The sequence below is a fragment of the Melopsittacus undulatus genome, chromosome 10, assembly GCF_012275295.1.
Source record: "Melopsittacus undulatus isolate bMelUnd1 chromosome 10, bMelUnd1.mat.Z, whole genome shotgun sequence".
Lineage (NCBI taxonomy): Eukaryota > Metazoa > Chordata > Aves > Psittaciformes > Psittaculidae > Melopsittacus > Melopsittacus undulatus.
In genome coordinates this window covers 5,214,025-5,226,199 of record NC_047536.1, presented here as the reverse complement: position 1 = coordinate 5,226,199, position 12,175 = coordinate 5,214,025, and the positions used below count along the sequence as shown (strand labels likewise).

Here is a 12,175-nt window from a genome sequence, read left to right as displayed (position 1 = left end):
TTTGAGAGTTATGTATCTTCCAGGTTATCTGTGTGCAAAGGAAGGATTATAGTATCTTTGAGTTGATAATTCCATGATCGGTTTTTATCAGAGCTGCATATCGCTTATGCAATTGATAATATTTTATATTGCTTCCAAATAGTGTGATGGGCAGAGAAATCTCTTTGCATGTGTCTGTGTTGCAATTCATGCTCTCACTAAGGAGAAGCTGCATGTGCAGCTTTCCTTTCTGTGGTGTCTGTCTGCAAATGTAGCTTTCCTGTTGTGTAACTTTAGGCACGATGAGAAATTCTGTCTGTGCACAGACAGGGCAGGTGTAAAGGTTTGTTGCGATATAATCTGGAATGTCTATAAGATGTAAAGATGGTGTAAAGGTTCAAATTGTCCTGGTTGTTTGATGAGGCCCACATTTGTGATTCACGGCTTTACCTTTTTTTTACTCTCAAAAGAAATCGACTAGAGGGAATGTGATGTGAGCTCTTGGGGGGTTTTACCAATTAGGTCTCCATTTTGCCTATCTACTACCAATGACATACTCTGAAATGTTAAGCTGTGAAGCTTTCAATTCTGCAGGTTCCCCATTTTTGCCTTGTTTGTTGTCTGGGTTTAAAGTTGGGCCTCATTGTCCCTGCTAACTATTAAAACATTAAAAGATCTCTTACACTTGTTGGACTGGGGCAATAGTTTCCATCCACAACCTGAATGTGTTCAGCTGCCAAGAAAAAGACTTTGATGTATCTGTTTCCCTGAGATGTCACAGAATGACATGCTCCTTCACCTGTGGCTGACATATGGCCAAAATGCTGGACATTTGCTTTGTTACAACTGATGGCTATAAATGTGGAGCAAGGAAGGTGAGAGCCTGGCTTGGAATCAAGAAAATAGATGTGTCAACATAGATTTGCTTGGGAAAAGTTTTGATTTCCCGCCTGGTGCCAAGGCCTGTTCCAAAATTTTTTTATGTGATTCTGGTTTCCCTTTTCTAAAAGAGAATGGTAAGAGAGCATTTGCATCATAAATCAGCATGTAGAAAGCTGATGCAAGGGTATAACACCTTATAAATCTTGTGGGAAACCTTCTTTATCCAAGTTGTGTCTCCTTGTAACATTACAGTGTAGAATTACTCCACCTTTGTATTTACACTACTCTTCAGGCCATTGTTTCTTCAAAAGTCGTGGTACTTCCCCATTTTGGATTGTACTTTTGCATTTGACACAGTGCGGGTTGTTTTGCAGCAAATACTCGATACAACCATTTAAAACAGAATTGTAGGTGTGGGGAGAATTAAGCAGAACTAGAAGAGAAACATTTGTACTGTTGAATACTGAGCTGGAAAAAGAGGACCATGGTAAGGCATTTGCTCTTAATGCTTCATATTTTTTTGAGAGATGATCAGGCCACAGAGTAGAAAACAACTGCTGAGAGCTGGTGACTATTAAACTGAACACACTACTGTGCAGTGCAGAGGAAGACTTTAGGCCCACAAGGTAGCTTTGAGATAGGAATGACTTCCAGTGCTCCCAGGGATGAATTTCAATGCCTGCTCTGAGGAGCAAGAAGACTTCCAGGTAAGCTTCTCTGACATTTTCTCTTCTAATGCTTCCTTCCCTTGCTTGTCTGATTTGTGGGTTTGCAGTTCTACATGAAGGCATCAGAAAAATGTGATCGATGCTAGATGCTTGAGATTTTTTTCTTCATGATAATTTTTTTTTGTGAAACAATGGACTCTTACCTTGGTGACTGATGAACAGAAGTTAGTTGGTTGGTTAATGCTGTTTTGGTGTTGCACTCGATAAGGAAATGTGCATGTGTTCAATGAATGAAGAAGTAACAGATTGTTCCACCCTAATGAATGCTCATCCCATCAGCCTCGTGCCATCATGCCTTTTGGTGAAGGCCAACTGCAGAAATAGCGGCAATAGGGGGATGACTCATTTTTCTCTGAGCTAGATTTCCTTATTCTCTTTGTGCAGGCATTACTCAGTTTGTCTTCCATGCTGGGTGACAGTTCCCTCTTCCTTACCGTTCCTCATCTCTCTTTTCTACAGTTGTGTAGAATGGGATCTAAACCAGATTTTTAGAATAGCATGCCACACAGCTTTTAAACCATTGACAAGGGCTGGTGACTGATTTTCCTAGTGCTTCCTTGCTTTATGTGATTTATGATTTTGGTTTTCTCGTCTTGATTTCTTCGGTGTACATATTCAGTTGTAATTATCAGCATAGATTCGTTTAGTAATGTGTCTCATGTTAGTGCAGAGGGGAATTCCAAAGTAGCCCAAGTTTCAAGTAATAGAAAGCCTGCTGGGTGTCCCCCATAACATGCTGGCTGCTCAATTAGAGACATATGGGTTTGACAAATGGATTGTTAGATGGTCTGAGTTTAGGTCCACTATCTTTAGGCCTTATTTATCCATCAGTGTAAATTCTTAATCTATATCAGAATCAAACCTGAACAATTCAGACTAAAAAGAAATGCATCCTGACACAGTGTAATACTACTTTGAAAGCCTCCTGCAGAAACAGAAATACTTTTTTTCCGGTGGATGGCTGCCGTTGCAGCCGTAGTTACGGGCGCACCCGTTGATCCTCTGGTCCCCGGGAGCGCGGACATCAATAGCATGCGGTGGCGTCGTGGGGCCTCCGGGTGCCGCTGTTGGCCGACGCGGAGCGGCGCTAGAGCCGCGGCCGCAGCAGCTGCAGCGTCCTACCTACACAGGCTACTCGTTCGCACGGAGACTGCCGGAGCGGAAGCGGCAAGGGTAGGAGAGGCGAGAGGCTGCGCTGGGCTCAGCGGCATCATAGCCAGTGCCTAGCTCCCTGCCTTCTAGCAGCCCTTGCTCTCCATGCAGAGAGGAGCAGGAATCGAGGGAAGGCAGCGTCAGGAGGGAAGAGGGTGGCGAGCGCTGCCGACAATGGCGGGCAGGCAGAGGCAGAGCCGGCCGCCAGCAGCCGGGCGAGTGCTGCTGCCCGCTTTGCTGCTGTGCTGGTGCTCCCGGGCGGCAACGGAGCGGCTCCGCTACACCATTCCCGAGGAGCTGGCCAGAGGTTCGTTGGTGGGGCCGCTGGCTCGGGATCTGGGGCTGAGCCCAGAAGAGCTGCCGGCACGCAAGCTGCGGCTGAGCGCCGAGAAGCAATACTTTACCGTGAGCGGGGAGAACGGGAACCTGTACGTGAGCGAGAGGCTGGACCGGGAGGAGATGTGTGGCAAGTCAGCGTCCTGCTCCGTCAGCTTCGAGGCGCTGGTGCATAACCCGCTCAACGTTTACCACGTCGACGTGGCCATCCAGGACGTGAACGACAACGCGCCGCGGTTTCCACAAGACAGTTTCGAACTGGAGATCAACGAATTTACTTCCCCTGGCGCCCGTTTTCCCTTGGTCATGGCGGAAGACGCAGACGTGGGCAGTAACTCCCTGAAGGGCTACGAGCTGGAAGCCAACGGATACTTCGCGGTGGAAGTGAAGGAAAGTAAGGACGGACGCAAGTTCGCGGAGCTGGTGCTGCGCCGGGCACTGGACCGAGAGCGAGAGCAGAGCCTGAGACTGGTGCTGACGGCGGTGGACGGTGGGGACCCTCCCCGGAGCGGCACCGCCCAGCTCTGCATCAACGTCACCGATGCCAACGACAACGCCCCCGTGTTCGCGCAGGACCGTTATCGGGTGAGCTTGCGGGAGGATGCACTGCCGGGATCGACGGTGCTGAACGTCTCCGCCTCCGACGCCGACGCCGGCAGCAACGCCCGCATCACCTACGGATTCTATAAAATGCCGCTCAGGGTGCTTCAAAAGTTCATGGTGGATGCGGAGAGCGGGAAGATCACGCTGCAGGAGGCACTGGACTTTGAGGATACACGTGAGTACACTCTGCTAGTGGAAGCGAGGGATGGGGGCGGTTTGTTGGCTCACTGCGAGGTGGAGGTGGAGGTGCTGGACGTGAACGACAACGCGCCGGAAATCACGGTGCTGTCGGTATCGAGCCAAGTACCCGAGGATGCTCCGGCCGGAACGGTGGTGGCCGTGCTGAACGTGAAAGACCCGGACTCTGGAGAGAACGGTCAGGTACGGTGCGAACTGTCGGTCGAGGCGCCGCTGTCACTAGTGGAGTCGTCAGGAGGTTCGTACAAAGTGGTGACGGCGGGCGCGCTGGACCGGGAACAGGCATCTGAGCACCGGGTGACGGTGGTGGCGAGGGACCGGGGCAGCCCGGCGCTCTCGAGCAGCACGGTGCTGGTGCTGGAGGTGTCGGACGTGAACGACAACGCGCCGGTGTTCGAGGAGGCCGCCTACAGCGCCTACGTGGCGGAGAACAACGCGGCGGGGGCGCTGGTGCTGCGCGTGAGCGCGCGAGACGCGGACGCAGGCAGCAACGGGCGCGTGAGGTACTCGTTGGAGGGCGGCAGCGCGGGCGCGGCGCCGTACGTGTCGGTGGAGGCGCAGAGCGGCGCAGTGTACGCGCAGCGCTCCTTGGACTACGAGCAGTGCCGCGAGTTCACGGTGGTGGTGCGGGCGCAGGACAGCGGGGAACCTGCGCGGAGTTCGACGGCGACGGTGCGCGTCTTCGTGTTGGACCGCAACGACAACGCACCGCGGGTGCTGTGGCCGGCGGTGGCGGGCTCGGGAACAGGCGAGGCTGCTGCCTCAGTAGCAACCCCGTTCGAGATGGTGCCGCGGTCGGCCGAGGCCGGGTACCTGGTGGCCAAGGTGGTGGCGGTGGACGCAGATGCGGGGCGCAACGCCTGGCTGTCGTACGAGCTGGTGCAGGCTTCAGAGCCGGCGCTGTTTCGCGTGGGGCTGCACAGCGGCGAGGTGCGCACGGCGCGGGCCGTGTCGGAGAGGGACGCGGCGAAGCAGAGGCTCGTGGCCGTGGTGAAGGACCACGGGCAGCCGGCGCTGTCGGCCACGGCGACACTGCACGTGGTGCTGGCCGAGAGCTTGCAGGAGGCGCTGCCGGAGCTGAGCGAGCGGGCGGCGGGCGCCGATTCGGCGGCGGAGCTGCAGTTCTCCCTCGTGCTGGCGCTGGCTCTCCTGTCCGCTCTCTTCCTGCTAAGCGTGGCGCTGGCCGTGCTGGCAAGGGGCCGCCGTGCCGGACCTCCCGCTGTGCTGCACTGCCTGGGTGCGCAGCGCTTCTCCGGTGCCGACGCCGCCTTCCCGGCCGACTTCTGCGAGGGCACCTTGCCCTACTCCTACAACCTGTGCGTGGCGCCGGGACGAGTCGTGGCCGAGGCCGCTTGGCCATCCCTGCCGGTGCCCGTGGAGGAGCTTCTCTCTGGGGAGCCCTGCAGAGAGCAGAGCCTGACCAGTACTGACGACGGTGGAAAGCCGCCCGCGGAGCCCAACGGACACCAGGTCTGTAAGCCCTGATTTAATTCCATATTTGGGAGCCTTTCCGAACCAGTGTTTCGCGTTTGCTGTGGCTGTTCGTTGGTCTGCTGGGGCTGGGGGTCGTGCTGGCCTCTGTTTCCAGGAACAGATTGCATTATCTTGTCCAGTGACGTTTTTTTTTTTTTGCAGTAAGAACTGCGAAAGTCAGTCCTTGATTCGTCACCAGCGGCAACTGTTTTTTACGCTGGACATTCAGAAAGCAAGACTTTCTTAATTCTCCGTTCATTGCAGTTAGTTATTACCCCTGTTGGTTCAGCAGACGTTGAGTTTCCGTTAAGATATTTTTTCTATAATATAATTCCGTAAGAAGTGGTATACATTAGTTCTGTATATCAAGAACCCTTTATGTACTGCAGAAGATCCCTGGGTCTTTCTGAAGCTCCGTGCTTTTCCTCCTGTGCTTCCCCGGTCGAGGGAGTCGGAAGTGCTGGTCTCTGTGTGTACATGAAGGAATGAAAGAAAGTTTAACTCCCATTCAGAGCAGGCAGCTAGTGACAGCACTTTCTGGCTCATCAGAAGTCGGAAATTCAGGTTCAAGTGATAAGTTTTTATTACAAACCTTGTGTTGTTGTGTAATGTTATGAGTCAGCAATGGTGAAGGCGAATCCTGAACAGAATGAGATCTGCTAATTCTTTGTGATGTCAAAAATGGGGTGGACGCTCGGTACTGTATATTTTTCCTTCCTGATTGCTTTTTCCCAAAGAGATGGAGTTGGTGCTGTTTTAAACCTAAAAATAATCCCCTTGGTTACTATGTTGTGTTGGACTCTCTAAGGTACTATGTGTGTGGATCTAAAAATTGAGAAGTAGCAGATTATTTCCCCACCTCTGTAATGTGCCCTCCCATCGTTTAAGTGAAGGCCGTTGCAGAAATTGTTGCACGAGTATGACGGGTTTATTTTGACTAAATCGAGGACTTGGGTCTCTCAAACACTTTTAACATTGTTAGTTTTGTCTACCTATTGTACCTGGAAAGGTCACTACCCATCCCGAGAATGCAAAATGGCAGCAATTAAGTATTCGAATAAAGCCCATTTGTAGGTTTACAAATGGTCCGTGTAGTTTAGGGTGTGCAGCTGTAATTGCCTTCTGCTTCCCGTGGTATCTTGTTGAAGAGGTGTCCTACCGACACGGACAGTCAAGGATCAGCTGAATAGTTGATTAACACATTGAAATCCTTTGCACCGTGATTTCTGAGAAAACTACGCGTCCTTATCTTTCAAGCTATCGAATTACTTGATAAACGTGAATATGTAAAGCTATAAATCCGACAATTTAATGTGGGTTATTAAAAGGAGAAATTGCCGTTCAAGACCTTAATCTTTTCCATAGGGACTGAAGTATTTATACCAAAGCCCTCGGTGCATGTGTTAATGAATTGAAAACAATGGTTCTCGAGAAGGTGAGGTGTTATTGCGGTTTGGACCCCCGAGCCTGTTTTCTGTTGCTCTCCTTGTATTAGTCACTGGAAAATGACGCCTAAAAATTTCTTATCGGAAATGAAGCGTTAGGACTTACAGGTTAAGAGAAAGAATATGCTACACGTTCAAATAACAAGTATTTTACTTTCAATATACTGCCATCACCGCCATTCAGTTGTTCCAGGAGGTGGAAACTCCAGACGCAAGGGAGGAATTTGCCTTACTCCTGGCCGAGATCGCAGCGAAGATCACGGAAGAGCTGGCACCCGATGGCTGTTATCTGTGCCGGCTCTGCTAGCCGTGGGCAAGACCGGTCGGGCAGTGCTCAGAAGCGCTCCATGCCTGCAGTGCCAAGACGAAGCTGCGGGCGCCGCTGTTGACCGAAGAGGAGCGAGAGGAAAGAAGGAGAGCTGCCGGCAGCCCCGCCCGATGAGGCCCGGCTCGCTCGCTCCTTCTCTGGTTCTCTCGGCGGCCCGCCGGTCTGTAAGCGTCCCCGCAGTGCAGAGCCGTGCTGCGGCGAGGGTGAGGGTCCGGCGGCAGGAAACGGCAGCGGAGACCAGGACCGGGAGCCAGTGCAGCAGACGGAAGAGAAGAAGGAGCTGGACCGGGGGGGTTCGGCGGCGGAGAGTTGTCGGCGGCGGGGAGCTGTCTGCGGCGGAGATGGGCTCGGCGGAGAGGCGCTGGAACCGACAGGAGAGAGTCCTGCTGTGGACCCTCCTGCTGTGGGACGCGGCGTGGGGGCAGCTGCGCTACTCGGTTCCCGAGGAGCTGCCTAAGGGCTCGTTCGTGGGCGACGTTGCCAAGGATCTGGGGCTGGGCTTGCCGGCTCTGCGCGACCGCGGATTTCGTGTCGTCTCGGAAGGTAGGACGCAGTATTTCGCCCTGCACGGGAAAACGGGCCATTTGGTGACGGCGGAGAGGATAGACAGGGAACAGCTGTGCGAGAGTGTGCGGCAATGCATGGTGCGGTGTGAAATGATATTAGACGGAGAAATGCAGGTTTACGGAGTCGAAGTGGAAGTCACGGACATTAACGACAACGCACCCAACTTCGGTGATATGGAGCTGGAGGAGAGAATGAGCGAGTCAACAGCTCTGGGGACGAGGTTTCTCCTGCCTGAGGCTCACGACCCGGACTCGGGTCCGAATTCCCTGCAGCGCTACGAGCTGAGCGGCGACGAGCACTTCTCGCTGGCCGTGCAGGCGGGTCCGGGTGGCGACCAGCGCCCAGAGCTGGTGCTGGCGAAGGCGCTAGACCGGGAGGAGGCTACATTTCACGAGCTGGTGCTGAGGGCGATCGACGGCGGAGAGCCGGCGAGGACAGGCACAGTGCGGATCCGCGTGGTCGTTCTGGACGCCAACGACAACGCGCCCGTGTTCAGCCAGGAGGAGTACACGGTGCGTGTGGCCGAGGACATGCCCGTGGGCTCTGTCCTCGTTACCCTCACGGCCTCCGATGCCGACGAGGGTTTGAACGGGCAGGTAAAATATTCCTTGAAGAAAATCACAGCGAAAGCATCGAAGATGTTAGAGCTGGACGCTGAGAAAGGTGCACTCACGTTGGCGCGACCCCTGGACTTCGAGGAAGGGGATTGGTACGAATTGCAGGTGCAGGCAAGGGACGGAGGAGAGCTTTTCGACACAACGAAAATCCTGATCACGGTGACAGACGTCAACGATAACTCTCCCGAGATTTCGGTGCGGTCGTCATTGACAGAGATCTCGGAGGACGTGCAGCCGGGGACAGTGGTGGCCCTGCTGCACGTGCAGGACAGGGACTCGGGGGTGAACGGCCAGGTACGGTGCTCGCTGGACGAGGGTGTCCCGTTCCGGCTGCGGAGCTCGCAGGGCAGCTACTACAGCGTCGTGACAGCGGGAGAGCTGGATCGCGAGAAGGTGTCGGAGTACAACCTGACCGTGCGGGCAGTGGACGGTGGGTCTCCGGCGCTGCAGAGCAGCGTGGTGCTGGCACTGCGGGTGCTGGACGTGAACGACAACGCACCCGTGTTCGCAGAGCCGCTCTACAGAGCCCGGCTGGCCGAGAACAACGCGGCGGGAGCGCTGGTGCTGACGGTGCGGGCGTCCGACGCGGACTGGGGACAGAACGCGCGCGTGCGGTACCGGCTGTCGGAGGGGCGGGTGCGAGGCTCTCCGCTCTCGTCCTACGTGTCGGTGCAGGCGGAGACGGGCGCGCTGTACGCGCTGCGCTCGTTCGACTACGAGGAGGTGCGCGAGGTGCGGTCTGTGGGTGTGGGCGGAGGACGGCGGAGCGCCGGCGCTGAGCAGCAACGTGTCAGTGCTGCTGGAGATCGTGGACGAGAACGACAACGCGCCGCAGGTGCTGTACCCGCCAGCGGCGGCGCCTTCGGCAGCGGTCTCGGGCTGGTCTGGCGTGGAGCTGGCGCCGCGGTCGGCGGAGCCCGGGGCGCTGGTGGCCAAGGTGGTGGCGGTGGACGCGGACGCGGGGCAGAACGCGTGGCTGTCGTACGAGCTGGCCAAGGCGACGGAGCCGGTCTGTTCCGCGTGGGGCTTGCACAGCGGCGAGGTGCGCACGGCGCGCTTACGCTGGCCCGCGACGCGGCGCGCCAGAGCCTGGTGGTGGTGGTGAAGGACCACGGGCGGCCGGCGCTGTCGGCCACGGCCACCTGACGGTGGTGCTGGCCGAGAGCGTGGCCGAAGCTGCCTCTCGGAGCGGGCAGCGCGGCGGCGGCGCCGGCCGAGCCGGCCGCCAGCCTCACGCGCTGGCTGGGTGCTGGCCGTGGCGGCCGTGTCCTGCCTCTTCTTCGCCTTCCTGCTGCTGCTGCTGGCGCTGCGCCTGCGGCACTGGCGCCGCTCTCGTCTGCTGGCGGCGTCGGGCAGCGCCGCCTTGCGCGGTGTCCCGGCCTCTCACTTCGTGGGTATCGACGGTGTCCGCGCCTTCCTGCAGTCCTACTCGCACGAGGTGTCTCTCACTGCCGACTCGCGCAGAGCCATCTCCGCTTGTCAGCGGGGAGCTGCTGTGATACCCTCCCTGCCCGTCCGCCTCCCGACAAGCCCGCGCCGCTTCTCGGGGATGACTCTTCAGCTTCCCCCTGCACGGACCCACCGCTCCCATGGTGAGTTCCTCTCATGAGGCTTTCTCCACGCCCCTTTCTTCACTTTGCTGATTATCTGTCCTTTCTGAACCGGGTTCCGTCTTCTGAGTGGAGATCTGTGTGCACGAGGAAGGCAAGTCTTGTCTGAACCTTGTTCTGGGTGAGGCTGTCTGGTGCTCTCGTTAGGAGAAGATGGGTTTTTTGCTCAGGTTGCCAGCGTGTGGTGAGGCGGGAGGACCGAGCAGCTTCCGGCAGGACTTTCCTTGGATCAAGGCTTCGGTTTTTTGCCCAGTCTTTTCTGTGTTCCATGCTGTTAAGTGCCCCAGTCTCTTCTGGTGGTCCGTGTCTAGTTTTCTATGGAACTTTGACATTTCTGCTGTGAAGTGGCCTGTCTTCATCTTAATGTAAATACCTAAAGAAAATGCAATGAATAATATGGGAGTTGTGAACTTCAGGGTCGTGGCACATGTGCATGAGTGGCTGTTTGAAGTACACAGGAGACATGGTTTGCTCCTTTCCAGTGCCCATCTGCAGTATACGATAAAGTGACTTTTTTTTATCTTCCCAAATAATGTCTGCTGGAAGACATGCCATTCCAGCTCTATAGGGAGGTTTGGAAGTTTCCTCGCATGCGTTAGAGGTCTTTGTGGTGCTCCTAATTGGCAGTTACCTAATGTGCTTATGACAAGTACCCTTGGAGGAGCCAACAGTGCTCAGTCACTTCCACCAAGCCCCATTTTCCTGTATTTTTTCAAAGAGGGGATGACAATACTCATAAGAACATGTCAGCAAGCGGTAGGAATGGAAGCGCCAACATGACTCACGGCTATGATGTTTAAGAACTGCTCCTTGAAACATTAGTTGGGCATTAGATATTCCTTGTTGGTGGGAAGAAGCTTTCCCAGCCTTGACCAACTTTCAGATGTTTGCAGTGTCACCTCCTCAAGTGAAATAAATGCTAATATTTCGTCAGTATAAATATTGGTGAGATGGTAGGGGATGGAGGATAGTCTGAAGGATTTGCGCTGTGGTTTTGAAGTATATGCTTGGAAGTTACTCATTTTATACACTATCATGTCTGATACAGCTTTTTTTCCTGTGAAATGGTAGTTATTCGGCATGGTTTTGTAAATTTTGCATGACGAGTTGCAGAGTCACATTCTCAAATTTTGCCCATGGCATGGTAGTGTACCTTGAACTGGTACTCATGACTGAGTCTTCAACTAACCAGCTTACCAAGTCTTCTTATGTACCTTATACAGATAACGAATCAGAGATGTTGAGCTATGGTGCCTTTGCTTTTTCCATTACTTATTCCTGACTTGTTTTGTCCTCAGTTCTAAACCTGGGGTGTTTATTTTTGGTTGATAGCAGAGAGCTCTTCAATTAATCAGCCTGGGGAACACTTTCCATCCATCCTATGAAGGTGTTCATCTGCCAAGACAAAGATTTGATATAGTTCTGTTTCTCTGAAACATCAAGGACAAACTTCTTTATTATCGGCTTCTAGCCTACATATAGGTCATAGATCAAACCAGGATATAGCGTGGTGCAACTAAAGAACGTGAAGCACAGCAAGGAGGGCAAGAAGCTGGCTTAGAACCATGAAAATCGGGTTGTCACATGCTTTTGCTGGTGCCGGGCCTGTGCCACTCGTGATTCATGCGGGTTCCTTGTCTGAAAGGCAGTGAGAGTCCTGATGAGAGAGCATTTGTATAATAACCTGCATGTGGATAGATGTATGGGCTAGAAAGGCTGATGGTTGTTGAAGGGCACAGGAGACATGGGCTGCTCCTTTTCCTGTTCAGTTCCCAGGTATGATACCAATCAATACATTTTATCTTCCCGAAGAATCTTGGCCAAAGCCAGTGTTATTCAGCTGTACAGGGAACCCTGGAAGGTCCCTATTGCTTGTTGGCAGGTTGTTGTGATTTTATCTGACAGCTTAATTAGGTACATATGATAAATGCATAAGAGGGGACTTTGGAGGAGCCAGTGATTATTCATTCCCAAACTGAATACCAGAATTAGTATCTATGATAAAAGTAACGATCAGGAGTAGTGTTAATGATCCTTTTGTTTCTGATGTGCTCACTTTCTTCCAGTACTCGTGAAAAATCTGAAGGTGGGTATTGTCTCTGAATAGTGTGTGGAATATTAGATCTGTTTTATTTAGACTGCCTGTCTCTTACGTGCCTGTTCATGTTACAGGTGGAAGGGACTTTACACATAGACGTATTTCCTTAAAATGTACTGGAAAATATGCTTTTTTTTTGTTACTTAGAGATAGTGAGAA

The 12,175-nt window shown here is 53.5% G+C and overlaps 2 protein-coding genes across 4 annotated transcripts in view; both read left to right on the top strand.

Moving 5' to 3' along the window:
• LOC101878504 (protocadherin gamma-C5) overlaps positions 1-12,175 on the top strand; it is an 88,519-nt gene that overhangs the window by 23,772 nt on the left and 52,572 nt on the right. The window contains exon 1 of one of the 3 annotated variants that reach the window (XM_034066651.1): positions 2,844-5,348. The exons of the other annotated variants lie outside the window; for them this stretch is intronic. Coding sequence (XP_033922542.1) covers positions 2,847-5,348 — 2,502 coding nt within the window. The 5' untranslated portion in view covers positions 2,844-2,846. Of the gene's footprint in view, positions 1-2,843; positions 5,349-12,175 lie in introns of those variants that run through there. 3 annotated transcript variants of the gene reach the window in all.
• Positions 6,033-12,175, top strand: part of LOC115945986 (uncharacterized) — a 12,566-nt gene continuing 6,423 nt past the window's right edge. Inside the window, 9 exon segments of the mRNA XM_034066650.1 lie at positions 6,033-6,048; positions 7,104-9,046; positions 9,048-9,363; positions 9,366-9,449; positions 9,452-9,504; positions 9,506-9,553; positions 9,555-9,768; positions 9,771-9,900; positions 11,688-11,694. Coding sequence (XP_033922541.1) covers positions 6,033-6,048; positions 7,104-9,046; positions 9,048-9,363; positions 9,366-9,449; positions 9,452-9,504; positions 9,506-9,553; positions 9,555-9,768; positions 9,771-9,900; positions 11,688-11,694 — 2,811 coding nt within the window.